This window comes from Pithys albifrons, chromosome 8 (genome assembly GCF_047495875.1).
Source record: "Pithys albifrons albifrons isolate INPA30051 chromosome 8, PitAlb_v1, whole genome shotgun sequence".
Classification (NCBI taxonomy): domain Eukaryota; kingdom Metazoa; phylum Chordata; class Aves; order Passeriformes; family Thamnophilidae; genus Pithys; species Pithys albifrons.
In genome coordinates this window covers 28,096,880-28,116,988 of record NC_092465.1, presented here as the reverse complement: position 1 = coordinate 28,116,988, position 20,109 = coordinate 28,096,880, and the positions used below count along the sequence as shown (strand labels likewise).

General features: G+C 38.3%; 1 protein-coding gene across 4 annotated transcripts in view; it reads right to left on the bottom strand.

Annotated features, from left to right (window-relative positions):
- Positions 1-20,109, bottom strand: part of ALS2 (alsin Rho guanine nucleotide exchange factor ALS2) — a 38,060-nt gene that overhangs the window by 6,378 nt on the left and 11,573 nt on the right. For 3 of the 4 annotated variants that reach the window (XM_071561661.1, XM_071561662.1, XM_071561663.1), the window contains exons 6-26: positions 19,638-19,806; positions 19,079-19,175; positions 18,595-18,672; positions 17,510-17,683; positions 16,284-16,455; positions 15,661-15,841; positions 13,928-13,993; positions 11,290-11,452; positions 10,387-10,518; positions 10,044-10,172; positions 9,670-9,740; positions 9,254-9,320; positions 8,769-8,971; positions 8,571-8,636; positions 6,722-6,820; positions 6,044-6,208; positions 3,687-3,798; positions 3,318-3,395; positions 3,073-3,206; positions 737-925; positions 366-483 (exon numbers count right to left, since the gene is read on the bottom strand). In XM_071561661.1, the coding sequence (XP_071417762.1) occupies positions 366-483; positions 737-925; positions 3,073-3,206; positions 3,318-3,395; positions 3,687-3,798; positions 6,044-6,208; positions 6,722-6,820; positions 8,571-8,636; positions 8,769-8,971; positions 9,254-9,320; positions 9,670-9,740; positions 10,044-10,172; positions 10,387-10,518; positions 11,290-11,452; positions 13,928-13,993; positions 15,661-15,841; positions 16,284-16,455; positions 17,510-17,683; positions 18,595-18,672; positions 19,079-19,175; positions 19,638-19,806 (2,663 nt within the window). The remainder of the gene's footprint in view (positions 1-365; positions 484-736; positions 926-3,072; positions 3,207-3,317; positions 3,396-3,686; positions 3,799-6,043; positions 6,209-6,721; positions 6,821-8,570; positions 8,637-8,768; positions 8,972-9,253; positions 9,321-9,669; positions 9,741-10,043; positions 10,173-10,386; positions 10,519-11,289; positions 11,453-13,927; positions 13,994-15,660; positions 15,842-16,283; positions 16,456-17,509; positions 17,684-18,594; positions 18,673-19,078; positions 19,176-19,637; positions 19,807-20,109) is intronic. The other variant, XM_071561664.1, reaches the window with a different exon arrangement.

Genomic DNA, 20,109 nt, shown 5'->3' with positions numbered 1-20,109 from the left:
CACAGCTCAGAGGAGTCAAGACAGTACAAGAACTTGTGCTACTACTTGGACTAGTCATCTGTCCAATACTCTTAAAATTAACATGCAATAATTAGCAAGTATTTTAAGATGGCTTGCTGGGATCCAGTGTATAAGAATGAAAACAGTAACTGAACAGAAATTGATTTTAAGAGAGAATTCATTAGGCATTCAATGACTTTAGTTTGAGTACTGGACTTCAAAAAATTAAGAAGTAATGAGCAAACATGAAAAAATATATGGATTACAAGAGTGCAAACATGGAACGAATTAAGGAAAGCTATTGCAAAGTGAGCTTGATGTCATGTTTTACCATGCTTTACTATGTGAGCATTTGAGTCACATACCTTTATCAAATATTTTTTTATATTTTCATATTTTTCCAGGGTGAAGGCACCAATGTGTTGTGGAATGAACTCCAAACTTTCCAGTGTCTGAGTATGTGAGCGGGTCAATAATTCTGTGCTGCAGTTTAAAAAGATAAAGACATTGCACAGATTGAGACATACAGTAGGGAAAAACCTCTGACATTAACAACTGAACTAGTTCTCTGGAAGAGTTTGTAGTGCAGAGTAGTAAGAGCTGTGATTTTGCTTAGGATTTACTGTTGTTGTTTTAACTAAACCTTTACAGTCAGTGTCTAGTCTAGAATAGAGTGTTTCCAGTTTCTCCCTCCATCCCTGTTTTGTCCTGCTGCCTGCATTCTCCAGGAGTGTACCTGTCCTTGTGCTGCCGTCGGTTGGTGGTCAGAGCCACCGCAATGTTGTCCCAAGCCTTCCACCTGTCCCCCTGGCCAGGGCTCTCACAACCAAGCTGGTTCCAGCACTCTTCAAACACTGCCTTCCATTTCTCATCAGGGGACACTGCCAGGATCCCAAGTTTCCGCCTAATGAAATGACCAGTTGGTCTGTTAAAATCAAATAGCAATGAAACAACACACTCAGCTGTGACAACCACCCATGGCTAATGGCAGTCTAATATCTCATACCATTTTACCAAAAGCTGATATACTTAACAGACTCTACTGTGAACCTTCACAGCCAAACACACTATAAGCTACCCATTATAAATAGTAACATACTTCTATTTTATTAAATAAACAGACATTGCACTTTAATTTAGGAAGACTAAATGCCTTTTGTTTATCACTAAAAATAAACCTACAGCCTACTATTTAATTAATGTGTTGACTTTCAACACCTTTAAAAAAACCCTTACAAAATGTTATACATCTCCTTAATTTTTTTCCTTGCTAACTGACATACATTATCCATGTAAAATATTATGTTGCTACAAGATTAAAATGTTTATAATACCTACACGTGAAAAAAACTATGAACCTTATTAGCTTTATTTTTTCCTTGCAGCCTTCCAGGAAATGGTTTGCTTAAACACAAAAAAGGACTGGTGCTTATCTTCAACACTGGTATTCATTCAGAAAGTTCGGGACACGTTCATGTAGCAAGGAGACAGTACAAATGTGTCCCAAATGTCTGTCTTGGAATGTACAAGTAGCAGAGCTACCCAGATAAATACCAAGGATGGATACACAACTTCTGACCCTAAAGTAATGTCTACATACAACATTGCATGACATGTTAGGGATGTGCTGGTAGAGAGTAAGATCAGCTCAAGCACCTTTTCACTGACAGACAATGCTCAGGGATCCTCTGTAGCTGTAAGAAATCCAAGAGCTGTTCTCCCCATATATTTTGATATAGGTATCTCAGACATATGATGAAATATAGGGCTTTGAAAAGCTTTCATAAAACAAATAAATGCTGTCAGGGTTAACAGTTCTGTCTTGATTTAAAATCAAGTGTCAGAAATTGTCAGACCTTTCATTACTATTTCTTCTACCACATTTGAGATGAGAACAAGCAACACTGGTATTTCTCCATGCTTCCAGTTTCACAAAGCAAAAAAGTAAAAGGCTCAAAGCCTTTTCACAAATTATACCAGAAAATTTTCAACTTCAAGAGAGTCTGAAAAGGGTAGATGAAACCCTTACTTCACAAGCTATCCTCACAAATATGTATATACATTTATTCATGGGCTCCCTACTGGGGTAAAAAGCAGACAGCTGCTAAGGTTGCAAGTGTTCAGTTCAGCAGGGAGGCCTGCTTAACTTGCATGCTGTTGTAGGTGTCAGCACTGTCAAAAGAAATTACCAGTGAAAGCTTCAGGAAGAACACTGAGACATAAACTATGTAAAAACATTAGAGCTGCGTTTCCCATTTTAATCTAAAATTTGAGAGTGTGCCTAAAGATACTGAATCCCATATAGCAATTACTAAACCAGTACACACATATGTGCTACCAAATACCAACATCTCACCACCAACTCTTTACATTACATTTCTTCTACTCAAAAATCAATCAGTTACAACTTAAACATGGGGGGGTTCCCCAGAAACTTTACGCAAATTGACCTAATGCATCTGCTGTATGAAGGGTTTTATGGATACTTTTCAAAGTGATCTTGGCCAAGGTATTAAAATGCTCTCTTGCAATTGAGCCCCTTTCTACCACTTTCTTATGCATTGTTTGTAAGAGGTGTAGTATTTAGCCAATTCTGTCCAAATATATTCCCACTAGCTTTATTAAACAACACACTAAATCAATTAATTTGCCAACAGAATAACTGGCAGAAGGCAAAGACGGTTGTGATTAACTTATCCACTCTAGTGCAACTTAGTCTTTCTCAGCACCTCAAAGTCAGCAGAAGCTGTGAACTCAGGTTCTAACAGTCAGTTCCAATATAAACAAAAAACCCTCCAGACTGCTACAGGACAGGAGCAGCAGGTCAGCTGTCCTGTAATTTTGTGCCATCACTTGTATATTCAAGTAGTAATTAAAGCAACAAGAGCTATAAAAAAGATGTTTATCTTGTTTTATTTCCTGAGCAGGAGGAAAGAGGAAACTTGTTTTCAAAACCTGTTTCTTTGGAAGAAATATTTGTAACTGGCCTTTGAAAAGAGACAATAGTTCTGTTCCTAAGTATTACTGAACCAATATGAGACTATGAGAAATTATTTCTTATACAACACTCACAGTGCTTTAGGTTTGTCCTTCTCATTCTCATACAAACTAGGTTTGAAGTAGGTTCCTGTGATTTTTATCCCAGATCCCCACTCTCCACTGAAGAGACCTTCAATATAATCTCCGTTTGGCAAAGTCAGTGTTCCCTTGTGAGAGGATGACAAAAAAATTAACTGAAATACACTGGGAAATAAATTACAAGGAAAGCAATTTTTTTAAGATGGTAACACTTTACAAATGCCAACTGTAACACCAACCTTTCCACTCAGAGTCCAGTTATCTGAAAATTCCCCCTCATAAACTGTATCATCCTCAGAAAGCAGAATTCCAGTCCCCTACAAACAGAATCATAAAGAACACAAAGTAGTAATTGTAACAGAAGGCCAGACTGTAGATCTAAAGATACACTGAAAAACGTGCTACTATTCTTATCAAATAACTTTTTAAAGCAGTTTCTGAAGTAGTCCTACGTAAAACAGGGATTTACAAAGACAGTTTTAAAAGCCTGGACAATGGAATGCTGGAAGAACAGGAGGTTTATGCAGCCCAACACACTCATCTGCCCCAGAAAGCTGCCACACTTGGAGGAAAAGTCACTACAGTCCCGGGTTTGGTGTCCAACTCACCATCATTTTGTTGGTGCTGAAGGCTCCCTCGTAATACAGTCCAAACTGAGTAACCACCACACCATTGCCTTGGCAGAGATCATCTTGCCACATTCCCATGTACTTTTCACCTCTGAAGAAAAATGAAGTAGGAAGAAGACAGTCTAAGCAGAACATTTATATTCTGTCTTTGGCTTTACTGCTGTATTTGACCACTGCAGAAACCATTAGAAGAGAGCCATACAGCACTGGCTTTGGGTCTGTCACCTCCATGGAAATACATATCTTTTTGATGGAAATAAATTAGAGTGAACTTTCTTTCACAGTTCACATTTCAAATTGGCCACATCCAAGCAAGCTGTTCCTGATGACCTGAAACAATGCTAAAACCCTAAGAAGCCCCAAGGAACTTGAGCAGTAGCTCCAGCACATATAGAACAGGGAAGCTTTTTAGCTGCTCTGATCAGCTTTATCTACAATTCAAGCTGCACAGGAGAGGGAATCTTAGGCTTCATCATGTGTGTATCATCTCATATATTTTACAGTTATTTAGAAAAGATGCAAAAATCTCATTTTAGGTTTTCGTTTTGCCAAAGTTTTTATTTCTTTTACCTAAAGTCAGATGACTCAAATCAAGAGGAAAATAAACAAAATCAAGTTGTTCTACTTGGGAGACAGAAGGAAAACCTAGGAAGTCATACATGGCATTTTTGAAATATTAGATTGCACACATTTTAAGGAAATGCATCATATTATAGAAAGTTTCTGTAAAGCAGCCTAAAAAAGGTCACGATATCAAAAAATTCAATTAGACAACTAAAGATTGGTCACGAATAAACACCAGCCTATTTCAGACTAGTTAAAATATTTTCCTGTGCATGTCAGTCCACAGAAGTCAGGCTAAAGTGTTTGAAAATTAGTGCAAGTCCCAAATATTTTGAAACAATCTATTTTTCCAGTTGTTCTGAAAGAGAACATGACATTTTCACCATACAAGCAATAAAAAAATTAACTTGTCAAGGCCTTTTTTGTTTGGTTTTAGAGGGAAACTAGTAACTGATTTAATATAACTCTGCTTCTAGTACACAGGAAAAAACTATGTTTACAGTAAAGGGAGTAAGCCCAGCCATTAAACTGAACTCAAGGGTCTCTCCCAGCTGCCTGGACCCATAAGGATGCTGGGCTGATTCCTCTCACCAAGTACAAGGGCCTCTCTTGAGTGAAGGCTCCTTGAAGGGAGAGATGCTGCAAGCTCAGTTTCTGGAATGGAAACTCAAGTCCCACTTGCTCAAGTAACTGGTTTACAACAATGACAGTTAAAGAGGGTCTGCAGCTATTCCTTATTTGTCTGGGCTGAAGAGTAAGTGCAGAAAATGAATCCTTAGGGCACAAACATGCACACATACCCTTCCCTGAGACCAGAAACAGAACTACAAGAGGGCAGCTCACTCATTTTTGAGTAATTCTGAAGTAGAAAGCAAATGCCACCCTCCTTCACCATGAACTGCCACTGCATGTGGAGGAGAGGATCTGGGACAATCTGGAATTTCTTTAGTTTGTCCTAGGTAAACAAATTGCTAACAAAAGTATGTGGAGACATCGTGACACTGCTGTATAACAACCACCAGCACCACTGAGCAAGACTAGATGCAAAAGTGGCAGCATGAAACACACAGAGATGTCACAATAGCTCTGTTCCAGAAAATCAGCCCCCCCTCACTCTCCAGATTTTGCCTACACTGCTTTTGAAGTGGACTTTCAGTTCAGTTAAACAAAAAACTGTTCTGTGGGCTTTCACCAAAAGCTCTTTTCAGAAAAAAACAATAAATTGGTGACTGAAAACCAGACTATATTTATCTGTGCTCAGTGTTCATTTAGTGCAATTCTGTTTCTGAGACTGTCATTTCAGTAATCTCCCCTGAGAGCATCTTTCCTCCAATGCATTGAATAAGTCAATGGAAAACCTGAGCATGAGCTGGAATTTACTAAGCCCTGTATATCTGCCACTGAACAACCCAGTCTTATAGGCCTGAGATGAAAGAATACTCCTCACATGACATTCATAAAACTTTCAGCACACACACAACACAATCCTTCCATAAGACACCATATTCAGGGATACTTTTCAGGCAGGAATATGATAGAAAAACAAGACAGAAAAAAATCAAAGCAAACCCTCCCCCTATATTTACTCCAGAAGCAACACCAAAAAAGCAGTCTCCAGACCCAAGTTTTTAGATCATCCACTCAGAAAGCCTAGCAATAACGAAGGAAAAAAAAGAAATTTGTGCTATTACTGGTACTAACAAGTCAAGTCCTTTCCTACTCTTTGCAATTGCATGTCATACCAGAGTTTTAAGGATTTGTGGAAGCATTACCTCGTGATATCATCAAAAACCCCATAACCACTCTTCTTATCCATTATCCACTGTCCAATGAACATACTGGGAGAGGAAGAGGTCAGCTTCCCACTGCGCAGCAGCCCATGCCCATGTCGCATGTTATCCTGGAAACACCCCTCATACACCTCACCAGTAGCATAGCTGTAACAACAACAACAAAAAGATTAATCCTCTATTCTGCTCAGGGGGCTGCTTTGGGAGCTTTTGATACTTTTTTTTTGTTTTATACTTCCCCCTCCTCCAGCCTTCCCCAAAACAGATCAACCCTCTTTTTCCTTTTAGGAATTGCATTACAACTATGCCAAGCAGGAACTGCAGTAAAAATATATTTGGGATACAAGCAATCCTTTAATACAAGTCTTTAGCTGTTTTGTTGTTTTAAATCCACTCTCTCTCCAACAAGCTGTTATATTTATCTCTCAAAAGAAAGGATCCTGTGTTATTGCAAGGTGACAGCAACATTAGAATAGGCATTAATAATAGAGCCCAGTACAAGTCTGCACTGTGGGCAACCTACAAAGGCAAAGCAGGAAATAAGCCAAGATAACTTCAACCACAAATCTGAAATGTCACAAGGCTGCACAGAGGCTTGCTAGGCAGCATTAGCTCTGCTCTCCCTTCTGCAATGACAGCAACACAAGTGTCACATGTTACCTGTAGACTCCGTGCCCACACATTTTGCCTTCCTTCCAGTACCCCACGTAATGGTCATCCTTATTCAGGGCTTTGTTGGGGACTCTGTATTCACCATACCTGGCAGAGCACAGAAATGGAACACAAGCAGCTATAATGTTAACACATTTCATTAAAAGCAGAGCAGCTACATATCACAGACCCATTCTAAAACCAGAATGCTCTATTTCATTTTTAGCACATCTCTAACTACAGCAGTAGTTCTTTTAAGTGACAGGGACAGTTCCAGCATCACTAGGTGAATTTAGTCCATACTGCTTTTCTTCTGTTTGATTGCGCCATGCTGTAAATACCCCTCTCTCCACCACACTGCAGCATTTTTTTCAGGCCATGAGTCTTCTCTAATCTTAAGACTGTTTCTACCTTTATTATTTTCTTCAGGTCTTGATAATTCAAGCACACCTTTTTTCCAGGGAAAGATGAGAACATATATTGCTAAGAAAACATTTTTTTATAAAGATGCTAGCATCCAATTATGCTGAGTGGCAAGGAATTATTCAGAATTTTAGTATGCCTGAAAAGAATGAGATACCAAACTATTTATGGATTTTAATCACCCAAAGAGATTAAATGAAGTTATGAAGGTTCTCCTGAGAGCATCTCTACCCCAACATTACTGTGAAGTGTTGAGACTGTAACACGCATGCTGAAATACAAGTATATGCATTTGAGAACTTCAGCAATTACAGCTAAAAATACCAATGCATTTCTTTCTGGTCTTTTGTTTGCAATATTTCCATCTCAAACAACCCAAAAATCAGCAGCATTAGTTACACATAATTACAAATGACCAAAGCTCTAATCTGGTTTTATAGTTGGATGTTACACCAGTAGCAAAGAGGAATTCTAAGAAGTTGTCTGCAGTAAGACCACATTTCAATTTCCCCTCCACCTCAATATTTAAAAAATACATCTGGATGTCAATAGGACTCCTCAGATGTTTTTATCTGCCCAGTCTGCTCACAAGATGCATATAAAAATGTCTTTGGAAGTAAGTTAATCTCTCAGCCTCAACAGTGCTCTAAGCAGATTTTCACAAATGAAACCTACAGATTAATTCAAAGCTGAGTAATAATTAAGTTACTTTCAAGTGGTCTTATTTGTTTAACCAGATAACTTGTTTAACCAGATGGCTTGAACTTCCGTTCATCCTATTTTCAGTCTTCTCTCTACTAGTTATCTTCATCATCAGGATCACATACTCTTTTATTTTCATTACCAAAATCCTGAAGTCTGAATTCAAGATTTTGTCTCTTTGCTGAATTATTAAACCCTTGGTCTATCAGAAATACATTAAAGAAAACATCAGAGAAGATGCATCACTACATTGTATCAAAGGCATTGAATTTTCTAAAAGGATAAAATAAAAAATACCAGAACTTTTGAGTGAGCATTGCAACACCAGAAGTTAATAGTTACTTACGCAGCAGAAAGCTGACTGCAGACTTTTCACCTGGCTTCCTCTGCTTACGAGATGGCACTAATCCACCCACCCACCCATTCTTTCTTTGCTGCTTTACCACTTCCCTTCTCCATCCTGCAGCTGATGACCCCAGTTAGTTTCTGTTTTTATGAAAGAGCAAGTTTTTAATCATTAGTAACTGCAGATTTTTGTGAAGACAACTAGCATACCTCTGGATAAATGAGAGATTATCTATATATCAACACACAGATATATCTCATTAATGTACATAACCTTGAGTCAGTAAGATTCACTGCAAAACCTTTAATTAAAAAGGTTTTGTTTTTTTCTTCTACAACAAGAAGTATTTCTTGCCCTCTGGCTCCACAAGTAGTGAGAGCATCTTACCCATCCTCCAGTCCAGCCCGGAAAGTCCCCGAGTACATTCTTCCATCTGCCCACTTTAGGATCCCTCTGGAAGAAAATATGAAGTCAGGCAAGCATGTAAGATAACCAGTTCACTTCAGATGTGCCAGGTAACTTCTGTGAGTGAGGATACAGCAAGCACTTCTTTTGCTTTCAACTGTTACATTTAAGCGCTTTTACCTGCCATGGGGTTTTCCTGAAAGCCACCTCCCATCGTAAACAGCATCCTTAAATCGAGGGTCCTTATAGAAGGTGTACTTGGCACTGCGAGAAATAGGAGGCTCCTGTCTTGGCACATTCCCACCAGCTCCATACAGAATTACGTCAGAAGTCCCTTTAAGGGCCTGATCCACTGCTTGGCTTATTGCCCTCAGCCACTTGTTCTGAAACAGAAAGTGGTTCATCAGAGAATGTAGGTAACACTTGTCTTTGCATTGAATCTCTCCTTTACAGCCAACAGTCATGTCCTTCACCTCAGGACAGTGCTGTGCACTGGGGCACTGCCACAGGCAGGCACTGTGTACAGACAACCTGCACACCAAGGTGCAGGAAGACTTCATTCTTGGTGAATACTTGGGCAATCCCCCTCCCAGTGTTGTTTCACAGCAGGAGAGAAAACCTCATTCATGTCACTGAAGCTGTGCCAAATTTGTAGCTATGCCCACCTTTTCCTGTGGTGTTGAAGAAACAAGAACAAACTGTTCTTCTGGTGTTGTAATCTTCAACCCGTTCCTACATGGAAGGGAAAGTATTTTAATCTGTGAAATTCTGTCCTGAACAAGCAAGGTTTTTTTTTGGAGCATCAACCTTCTCTCCCCTACCCCAGTCAGCATTCCCTTTAAGCCAACAGTAAAAAGAAGATGCGGAAAAGAATATTCTCTTCCTTTTTGACTACCTTATTCTTTCTGATGCTCATACAACATGTTTTTTGAAACAACAACATTTACTGAAACAAGAAAAAAGGGTAGACAGGACTGCAAGCACCCTATTCCACTCCTAGTTCACAATTATTGGTTATAAAATGCTCATCTTCTCTCCCAAGATATCTCACTATCTCAGCATCACAAACAACAATACTCACACATTACCAGTTTCTTCTGAAAGAGCTTCTACCCACAGAGTGGACAAGGGAAAAATATGGTGCGTTGAGAACTGCAGGAAAGGAGAAGGGAAGCATCACCAGTACTGATCCATTAGTCCTGCCCCATGCTTTTTCTAAATGGTTTTCTTCTTTTCTTGGAGGATTAGGAAAAACACAGCAATAGCAGCTCTTTCTATCCCCTTGCTCCAAGAAATAGCCAACAGAAACCATGTCAGCCACAGGGCAACAGCAATCAAATGTTAAAAAGGTACATCACTTCAAACTTATTTTTACAGTGCAAAAACTTCACTATATGAAAAATAAGTTGTTAGAAGCAGAGAAAATATTTTGTTCCTGGATACAAGCTGTCTTACCTGAGCATGTACCAGAGCATCATTGAAGAGGATAAACCAGTTCACAGAGAACCTTCCAGCATGCTGTAGGGACAAACCCCGATTGCTGCTTTCACAGATTAAACGACGCTCTGGCTTCCGCAAGGAATCCTACAGGGAGGGTTAAAGACAAAATTACAGATTCTTACTTCTCACTGATTGTGACTCAGGGCCAGTGCTATTTGTCTTTCATAGTAAAGGCCCAATGTTTCTAAACTAAAGAGTACCACAGCAACACCAATTATAAAAATGACATGTGCAACCGGGTCAACGGCATCAGTATCAGAGATTCCAGCTGCTAATGAACCAACAATTGTCATTATACCGTCATTTTCCCAGGAAAGGTCTTCCAGAAGCCAAGTGTGTATTCCGCCTCTTTTATTTTTCTGCTTAGATGGACAGCAAGGCTCTCGTAACATGAACTAGAATCCTGCAGCTTCTGGTATTCTGGAGATGCCTGTAGGGCACAAGGTAAGACAGACCTGAGAGTGTTTCTGAACATCTGCAACTAATCAACTGCAATACAACTGTTCATTTTATTAAATCAGCATTAAATACATGGCAGTTGGTCTGGTTAATAAACAGAGAAGACTGAGTTATTTTCTGGCACATGTTCTGTTGGTGTGCTATGAGTTTTTACAAATCACAAGAAGTTCCATGAATGTACGAGGAGAATGATTAATACACAACTACATGATCTACCTTCTTGCAGCTTAACAAGCTGTAGCAGAAGTAGTGCTAATAATTGCAGGAGCAGTATTTTAAATTACTATATTGGGCTAAACGTACAAGCAGTTACTGCTCCTGTTTAGTCATCTTTTATTTCAAAACAAAGCAATTACATCTAAATGGGTGGTAATAGTCTACCTAATATATATGTAGCATTTGTAGCAGAGTATTACAGCCATGTAATACAGCAATGATGCCAGATGAAACTGAAAAGCACCAGGCAAACATCAAAACAATGTATTCGCAATTAAGCACTCTGGCACACAAACAAGCTCTGGCAGGGTAACAAGTTTCTACCCGTCATGTGACCTGTGCAGGTGTGGTTTAAGATTGTGCAAATAAACATACAAGATCTTCCCTGCAGCAAATACAAGTCTGAAGTAGCTCCTCTGAGGACTAAGCTATTTCTAATTATCTGGCCTTTGCTTCACACAGTTACTTGCAAGTCATAAGTTTCATGTGTGTATTTATTGAACTACAGATAACAAAGCCAGCTTACCACTTCAAAACATGTGGCAAGCTTTAGCAAAGTTCTGGCATAATTATGAAGTCGTCCAAATGGCATGAAAAACAGAGCATTCAGAACTTCCAGTATCTGCAGGTTTTCCTCAGTCTTCTCAGACAGTTTCTGTAACAGCTCCTGGTTTTTACTCAAGAAGTCTCTAAATGATAGGACCATTTGGAAATAGAAGGAGAAGAGAAGAAAAAAAGACAGCAAGAAATCAGTGATGCTTTATGCAAATATGAATAAGCTCAGAATGTCCCTTTTAGGGTTATCATAAACCAATAAAAATTAAAAATGCAAATGCATGCTGCTTACTAATCTATTCACAATTTAGTCTAAGGAAATACAGCAGTAAAGACAAGTAGCTAACAGATGCAACATGAGACTTGTTTCTTACTTCTAATTTCATAGGCTCAGTCATTAAACCGGCTGAAGAAAGCTGACTACATTACCCCACTTGAACTGTAACCAATTGCCTTTCTCCCATTTAACACTTGATTAGTAAAGAGCAAACAGGTGGAATGACCTCCTCATTATTGTTAGAGCAGTAAGCTTCTAACACTGTTGATTCATACAAGAAGGCCTGAAAGAATCTTAACTTTGCTCTAGTGCTCTTCCCTAAATATATCAAAATAATTTCTTCCCCACCCCTGCTGTCCAGGCAACTGACTGGTTCTTCCCCTAACTACAAAAATTACATCCTACCTCAAAGAAAGGCAGGAAATCTGTTCAATCCTCAGTCTGATTTCCAAGAGGGAGAACTAATCTAGTTCAGAGAAGAAGAGGGAAATGATTCTGAAGACAATGCATAAGCACACAAAACCAGGGTTTCTTCATTAAAATGAAAACAAACCTACTTTTCCCTCTCCTTCACCGTATCTGTGTGCACACGTGCTGGCACACATGGCACATGCATAAGTACACATCAAGCTGGGAAGCTTTTAAACCACAAGCTGCAAGAATCAGGAGGCTGAGAAAGCAGACCCCAGGGACAGCAAAACAGATTGGAGTTGCACAGCAAGGTCCCTAAGAATGCTACGTGATTCATGAGACGCCATTTCACACATCAAAGTAATGTACCTTGCTAGGTCTGCTAATGATACTGAAGAACTCTGCTATTGAACAAGCCTTAGGAATTAAGTTTTCTTGAGAGAGAAGACCACATTTCTAAATTTTAATTTTACCCCCCCCGTATGGCTTATTTTCTGGAGTGCTCCGAGATCCTCACATAGAGGTTTCTCTGTAGAAGAAAACCATATAATAACAGTTTCACAACACTGAGTACAGCTTGTCTCCTCTTTCAGAGGACATGCTGAAAAACCCCATCAACTATGGAGATTTCCATTGAAGCTGGCACTTTTTTTAAAGATGGAACCACATGCAATGCACTTGTATTGCAGAACATCCATAAGACACAGGCTGACACCATTAACCACTGACAGTAACGCTCAGGAAGGGAGTGGGGGAAAATTCAGCATTATCAGCAAAGATACCCTTGACTTCCCTTTGCAGGGATGTGACAACACTTGTAAAACATCTTCTCCCTGAAGTGTTATTCACCTAATAAGACCCTGGTTGCAGTAGGAGAAGCTGTGACACCTCAGAGTGACAACTGATGTGATGAATTCAGTATGAGTGATTTCAGTATGAATTATTAAAAAGCTTATACTTGAACTAAGATTCCTTTAGGTCACCCTAAAAATCCTGACCAATACAAAAACATTCTTAGTGTCTCTCTGTAGTGGTATTTTGTATTTAGACTTTGGCACTGGTCCTCAGGTGCAGAAGGTTCTTTGTATTAGGTACCTGTGTCTCAAAGAACTTCCAGTATGATCATTCACACTGCATTCAAAGCATCTCATAAGCACTAACAGAATAACTCCCAGACTGCAGGATTTAGAAAGGAAACGTTCACAGACTAATTAAAAATTATCTTCAGTTCAACAACTTCTTCACAGCACTAGCATGAAAGATCCAGTGTCATTTGCTTCCTAGACAAAAATACTATTGCAATGCAAAAAAAGTGTAACTTTATAATACAGAAATCTCAAATATACTGTCTTAGGCCTTAAAGTACAATTTCTTCTTCACATTTACAAGTATCTATGCATGAAACAGAGTACAGTAATCTTGAGAGGCAGAGAGGATACATATGCAGAAATATTGCTTTTGCATAATTTTAAAGCACTTCCATAAACTTAAAGAATTTAAATGAAAGTGAATTCACATTATCTCCTCTAGCTAACTCCTGTTCTGTATTTTCTTGACAGAAACATATGAAATAATAAACTCTAGCAAACACTGAGTAATGATGAACATTTAACCTCAAAACTGAGCTTTCAAAAAAATCATTAGCTGAACTCTATTTACATATCTTTGAAGGAATTTGCAGTAACTTACACTTTTTCCACCCTTTCTCCATCTTTAACATAACTGAACTCAGCAGCATTTTAACCTAAATTTGTATCACAGTTGAGGTAACCTTTTCTTCATGATGGAAAAGGAATTAGTGTACTCAAGCACGCTAAGACCAAGTCTCTTCATGCTCATTACTACCCCCATACACACTTCATTCTTAACAGTTCTTCGCTAGTTGACCAAAAAGCCCAGAAAATGGTAAAGGTTTGCTTACATTGCTGGCTTTGTAAGGAGCATAAATCCTCCCATTACGAGAAAGTTTGTTACTGAAGTACAATACCTAACACAGGGAAGAAAAAGACCTTCAGTTACAAAATCAAAACATCCCTGAAAGCAGCAACTGTTGTAATTTCCAATAGTTTATAATGAGATCTGTAATAACTTGTATAATCAAAGATATCTAGTACTTGAGAAACACTCAGTGTTACTGAACACTTGGCATCACCTTCCCCATGGAGCACAGAACATGCATTAGTATTCCACATTGCTGCTGCCATTAGCACAATGCAGAGGGTTTTAATTTTATTTCTGTTTCTCTCAAATTTGGGCATGTATAGAGTACACCATCTGTTTCAGCAATTTAATACTTCTAGCTTCTAATTATAGCCAAGATGGAAATTTCAAGATAGGAATTTTCTTTTCCTGGTATTTAATAGTCTACCTATGACTTCTCCCCTAGACCATTTTTAAAAAAACACCTTTCTCCAAGGGAAGAGGTCTCTGCTTAGCCCATTGAATAGATAATGCTTATGTTGCCTGATTGAGCCTCAAAAGATGCTCATGGCACTATGCTGAGGTTCTGATGCCATGCACAGAAAAACATGTAAGCAACAGGAAGCAAAGGGGGAGAGCAGAAGACAAGCAGTAACAACGAGAAGTATTTCAGTCTTCGACATTGAGAAAGAAGAAATTAAACCCTTCTATTCTGAGTAATGGGAACCAATTTCGGAAATCAGGATACAAAAAAAAAGGCAAGTCAAAGACTAAGTAACAAAAGAAGAAAATACATATTTACAACCCCTGTGATAAACAGAGAAGAAAGCTTCTTTTAGGGGGATACAGCCTAAGTTCATCACAGATCCAGTAAGTGTTATCTGTTGTGCTTGTGTTCAAAAAAAATACAACAGTTTCCCAAACGGTCACTGTGTAACAACTGAAGTTGATGATCTTGAAATTTTGTTTCCTCTAGCTATTTTCAGACCTCTGGTAACCATGACTACATTCAAATAGGACATTTTTAAACTTTCTCCTTTGTCAAGCAATGTTTTTACAAAAGCCTGTGGGTATTATATATCAGGACACTTCTGCTACATTTTGACGAATTCATCCAGGAACTAAAAATGTTACTGAGGGGAAAGACAGGAAACAGTTGCATGACTGCATAGACCTCCTTGCCTGAAAGCATTAAGACAATAAAAACCATAACCAGGATAACTCAGACTTAATTCTAAGCACTAAGAAGCTCCAGCTTTTGGGTGAAAGGTGCAATGCTATTTAGCAGGTACAAGGACAGAAGAATAGTTCTTCTGCAAGACAATTTTTAGCTAATGACTATTGAAAAGGCATTTTGTAACCACAATAAACCCCCAAAGGTAGCTTACTTAGCAGCCTAGCCATGGTAACATTATATTACAATATTCTTAGGAAGTAATGAACATTTAGGCTTCTAGGCAGCAACCCAAGAAGAGTTTGTGCACAGAGCTGCACATGAGGGAAGCTGATGCTGTCCAGTGTGCTCCACTGATGGAGACTTTGAAATACACATCTCACTACAAAATTAGTTAGTTTGTGTAAAACTATCCATACATTTAAATCACAACAATACAATTTGCACAACAGTTACTTATGTAGCTTTCCTTATGACCTACTTTCCCTTAACTCAGGGCTTGTTGCGGTCAGGAGATTAAGACTGCAGAGACTCAAGATGAGAGGGAATTGGATACTTGCTCAGTGTAACTATCCAAAAAGAGACTGGAATGCTTCAGGATGGCCAAGCTCCTGGCTTCTTTTACTCCATGAAGAAAGCTACTTAAAGAAGCTCCATGTTGACCAATGAGATAGCACAGCTTGCTGAACCTGCTTGCCATTTCCTGCAACAACTGGATTGTATTTGCATTGCCCAAATTATCTGTAACAGACCAGAAAGCAATTTAGCTTATGAAAGGGAAATGCCCATTAATAGAGAGAGTTACCACATGGTGCTCTTTAAATGCTTTATCAGCACTTTCACCTCAAGGCTACATTATCCAGAATCAGAAATGCAATGATTTTAGACTAAACACAGATCAAATAATTAAGTTATTTCAGGTGAAAACATCAGGAACAGACAAATACTAACAACAGAGGGCTGATGTCAAAATGCAGCTGTGTATTTCACACATTCATCCAAACAGGGGAGAAGAGCAAGACCTTAGCTTTATATTAAAAATATATACTTTATAAATATGAAAAATATTTTTATCAAAATATAAATATATTAAAATATATAATCACTTTTAAATTTTGTAAAGAAATTTGTTAGGGAACATAAGAGAAACACTATCAAAGAAAACATTAAAAGAAGGTCTTACCTAAACCTAAAAGAGGTCTAAGAACCTGAGATTTGATCTCACTCAGTTTGAAATAAAACCTTCTCTCAGTAGAAGCCAACTCATGCAAACTGGCAATATATCCCATTACGTTTTTGTCTACTAAGACCAAACAGTTGCCACCACCAGCTATCACATTGCTTATGTACCCTATCTGAAAGATCAAAAAGAAAAGAGAAAAAACAGCATCTTCAATATTTTTCTTTTTACACTTCAATTTAAAAACAGACTAATGCAGAATAAAGCATATTTTTCAGAGCATTAAGTGATATTAAGTATTTATTACCTTCTGTGACAAACAACCGATTCAGTAACGGCTTAATATAAGAATGACAAAAGTTGAAGAAACATTATAATGATTGCTGGTCATTTGCCTGACCCATGCAACCATTACATGTTTAAGAGATAGTGACCTTAAGTTCAGTCACTTTTAGGACTGCAATATGCTTGTATCAACAATGTTGATATTAAATGGCATCACTACATCAGCTGTTTCTCCTGTTAAATATGAAAAGAGAATAATAAGGCTTTGTTAGTGTTACAACTGTGCTCTGAACTGTAGTCCATTCTGGATCTGGAAAATGTCAACTTATTGATAAGAGTCCAGTTTATCGGTACTGCAACATTACTAGCAGTAGGTATTTGCTTTCCACAGTAGTTCAAAGCAAAAGTCTTTTATAAGGTCAGCACTAATGGCACTGGTGGATAGTGGCTACTCATTAATTTTGGTTCACATGCCATTCCATAGAGTAATTTAGAGTTTGAGCTCTACTTTTATTTCCTTGGTTGCTACATAGAGGATTCCTTAGAAACATGGAGCCAAAGTTGTTCAACAAGCAACCCACAGGCCAATTCTGATAAGCAAGAGCCTATCAGTCACCCTAGAAGAGAAGACAATGGCTAGCAGCAATCTTTTAGAGGGAATACAAGTGTGCGTCTGCATGCACATACATGGAACAAAATGGATTAAACACACTGGAAAATCTTCCTTGTCCCTCAAAGAGAAGGAAAGACCAAGAAACAGGCAGGGAAGAGAACAATACTAATTAGGCCTCCTCTCTGTCCTTCATACACTTGTGCTTCTGATTTGACTGCCAGGAACCAATTATGTGACTTGACACCCTTAAGGCAAGTTGAACCACCAGCACCATTCTATTTCCACAGAGCATCAGTAGGATTTGTAGTAACTTAAAGGAAATAACACTCACCTTGCTACAGGCTAGTAACAAAACTGGATTCTTAGTACAGCTATTTTCATTCAAATTATTTTCTATTGTCTCCTGGCCACTGTAATATAATCCAGGTTGGAAGTCCTTCTCATCTGCTAGGAAAAGGGAATAATCTAGTCCTGCTGCTGTACTCCAAACACCATCACCACACATCTGAAATTCAGGAGGAAGGAACACATTAGGAATCATCACTCAAAGCTGGGAGGAGAGAATAGTATTTAACTCTTCTAGTCCTACATGTACATAATACACCTGCCAAGAAAAAGTATTGCAAAACTGGTAATTTTACAACTTCAGTATCTCAAACTCCTTGTACACATACTGAAAATTATCTTTCTTTTCAGTTTTCTTTCTACTGGCTGATTTTTTTTTGCCTTTCAATTATAAATCAGTTTTATTTTTAAATGGGCATAAAGGGACCTTGAATTAGGTCAAGACATTATTCTCCCATCTACACTTAACTGGGAAATCCATATAAACTTAGGAGACAGTTAATCTGTTGTACATTAATTTGCATAAGGCCTAAGCAGGAAAATTGTGTGGCTAGTTTTACATTAAGACAAGCACTGGGAAACATGGGAGAGTGTGTGGTCTAACCCAAAAATCATTATTTGACTATTCACTCAATGTGATGAGAAGTTCAAAACAAACAGAAACCCAGAGCTCTGGAAACACAGAAATGAACACCAAATATGGCCATGGTTCAGTCAAGCTAAAAACACTAGAAACAATTGTTTAGAATAAAAGCAGTGTTCCCAAGTATTTAAAAGATTCAGCACTGCACCAAATATAAGGTAAAACTTGTTAAGAAGTACAACCAGTCACATTTCTCAGCTTTAGAACTTCATTGTGGTTGAAAACCAGTTGAAGTCTGTGTAAAGAATTTCTTGAGTAGAATTTCACAAGCTCATGTAAAGATCATATTAACTGTATAAGCCAAAGAAATCAAGGGCTCTATTCCTATATAGCCCACAGATCCATAAGCAGGTCATTCTTAGAAATTTGCACTCATTTGTATAAGAAGAGACCCTAAACTGAAAAAGGAAAAACCCAGAAAACAATACCTTTGTGAGACGAGGGACTGTTGTTGGGGAGTTCAAGTGACCGAGCTGGCCAGAGACGTTACTGCCCCATGAAAACACCTGTAAGAAGCATTGCCAAACATCAGAATGTCAGTTTATATACATGGACACACACTGAACTGTACTAGCACAGCACATCAAGTGTGCAAACACACACAGGCCAAGGATAGAAGACTCATGTACCGAGAAGCAATTCCCTAATTTCCACTGTCCTCCTATTTTCTTAAATTGTCTTCTCACATTCGGGAATGGAATACAACAAATCAAGTCACAGCGACCTTTTAACATAATGTTGATGGTACATGCAGCACTTGGGCAGAAATAGAATTAGGATTCCACAGTATTTCCATGCTGACTCCCACAAGCGGGAATAAAAGTTTAGAAGCAAAAGAAACAAAAACCTAGAAAAGACCAAACATGACAATTACATCACAGATAAACAATAAATGGTAGCGTTCACTTGTACCTGGGATTTGGCAGTGAGTGCTAAGGAATGATGGCCACCAGCAGAGAGGTGAATCACTTCTTTGCCATCAAGGCTTTTCACACACAGTGGCTGAAGTCTGTCAATCCCCAGAGTCCACAAGGCAGGGAAAGGGGAATAGAAGGGTAGAAAAACAAAAAAAAATGTTATTGGAGGTATTCTTAACACAAAAAAAAATTTCAAGTTTTAATTTTTTCCCTAGAACAATTTAGAAAAAAAACATCATATGGAGTCTTTTGTCAATAAAACCAACTTAGTGAAAATAGTCAGAAAGGGCAAAAGTTGACCATAAATCTCACCTCAAGTTGGACCAAGCCAAAATATCACCAAAACTCCTAATGGTTACAAGGGGAAAAGTCATTACTCATTGATGTTTAGTAACAATACAGCCTAAAACATGTTACTTGGAGAACTTTAGGTCCCAACACTTAAAAGAACAAGCACACAATACAAGGCAGATGTTTAAATTTGAGAATTTAAAATAGTTCAATACTCAAAATTTTCTAGTGAATAAAAAAAACATTTAATAAAGAAATCTCACCTTGGCAGAACATCACCATGCCCTAGCTGTCCTTCCTTTCCCTTTCCCCAGCTCCACACCTCTGTTCTCAGAGAGGGCAAAAGAGCATCAGCCTCACCACTGTAGGTTGGAGTCAGAGCCACAGTTCTCATTTTTGCCCGCCCCACCTTCCGTAAGAGCCTTGGAGAAACTAAACAAAGGCCAATAATTAGAAAAATTGCTAATAATTTTTGGTAAATATATTGCTCAGACTGTGTGTTACACAGTTACTTGAGATAACTGATCAAAACTTCTTAAAGCACTCTTAATTTGAGGGCAAAGGTTGACATGTAAGACAACAGGTAACTGATACACTGAAATAACAGGTGCTAAAGTAGAATAACAGGCCTATGAGAACTATGCAATTATAATGAAGCAAATGATCCAAACCAAACTATACATTAAAAAAAAGTGTTTTTAAAGAAAATACATCCCTTCAGTGAACAGAAGATCT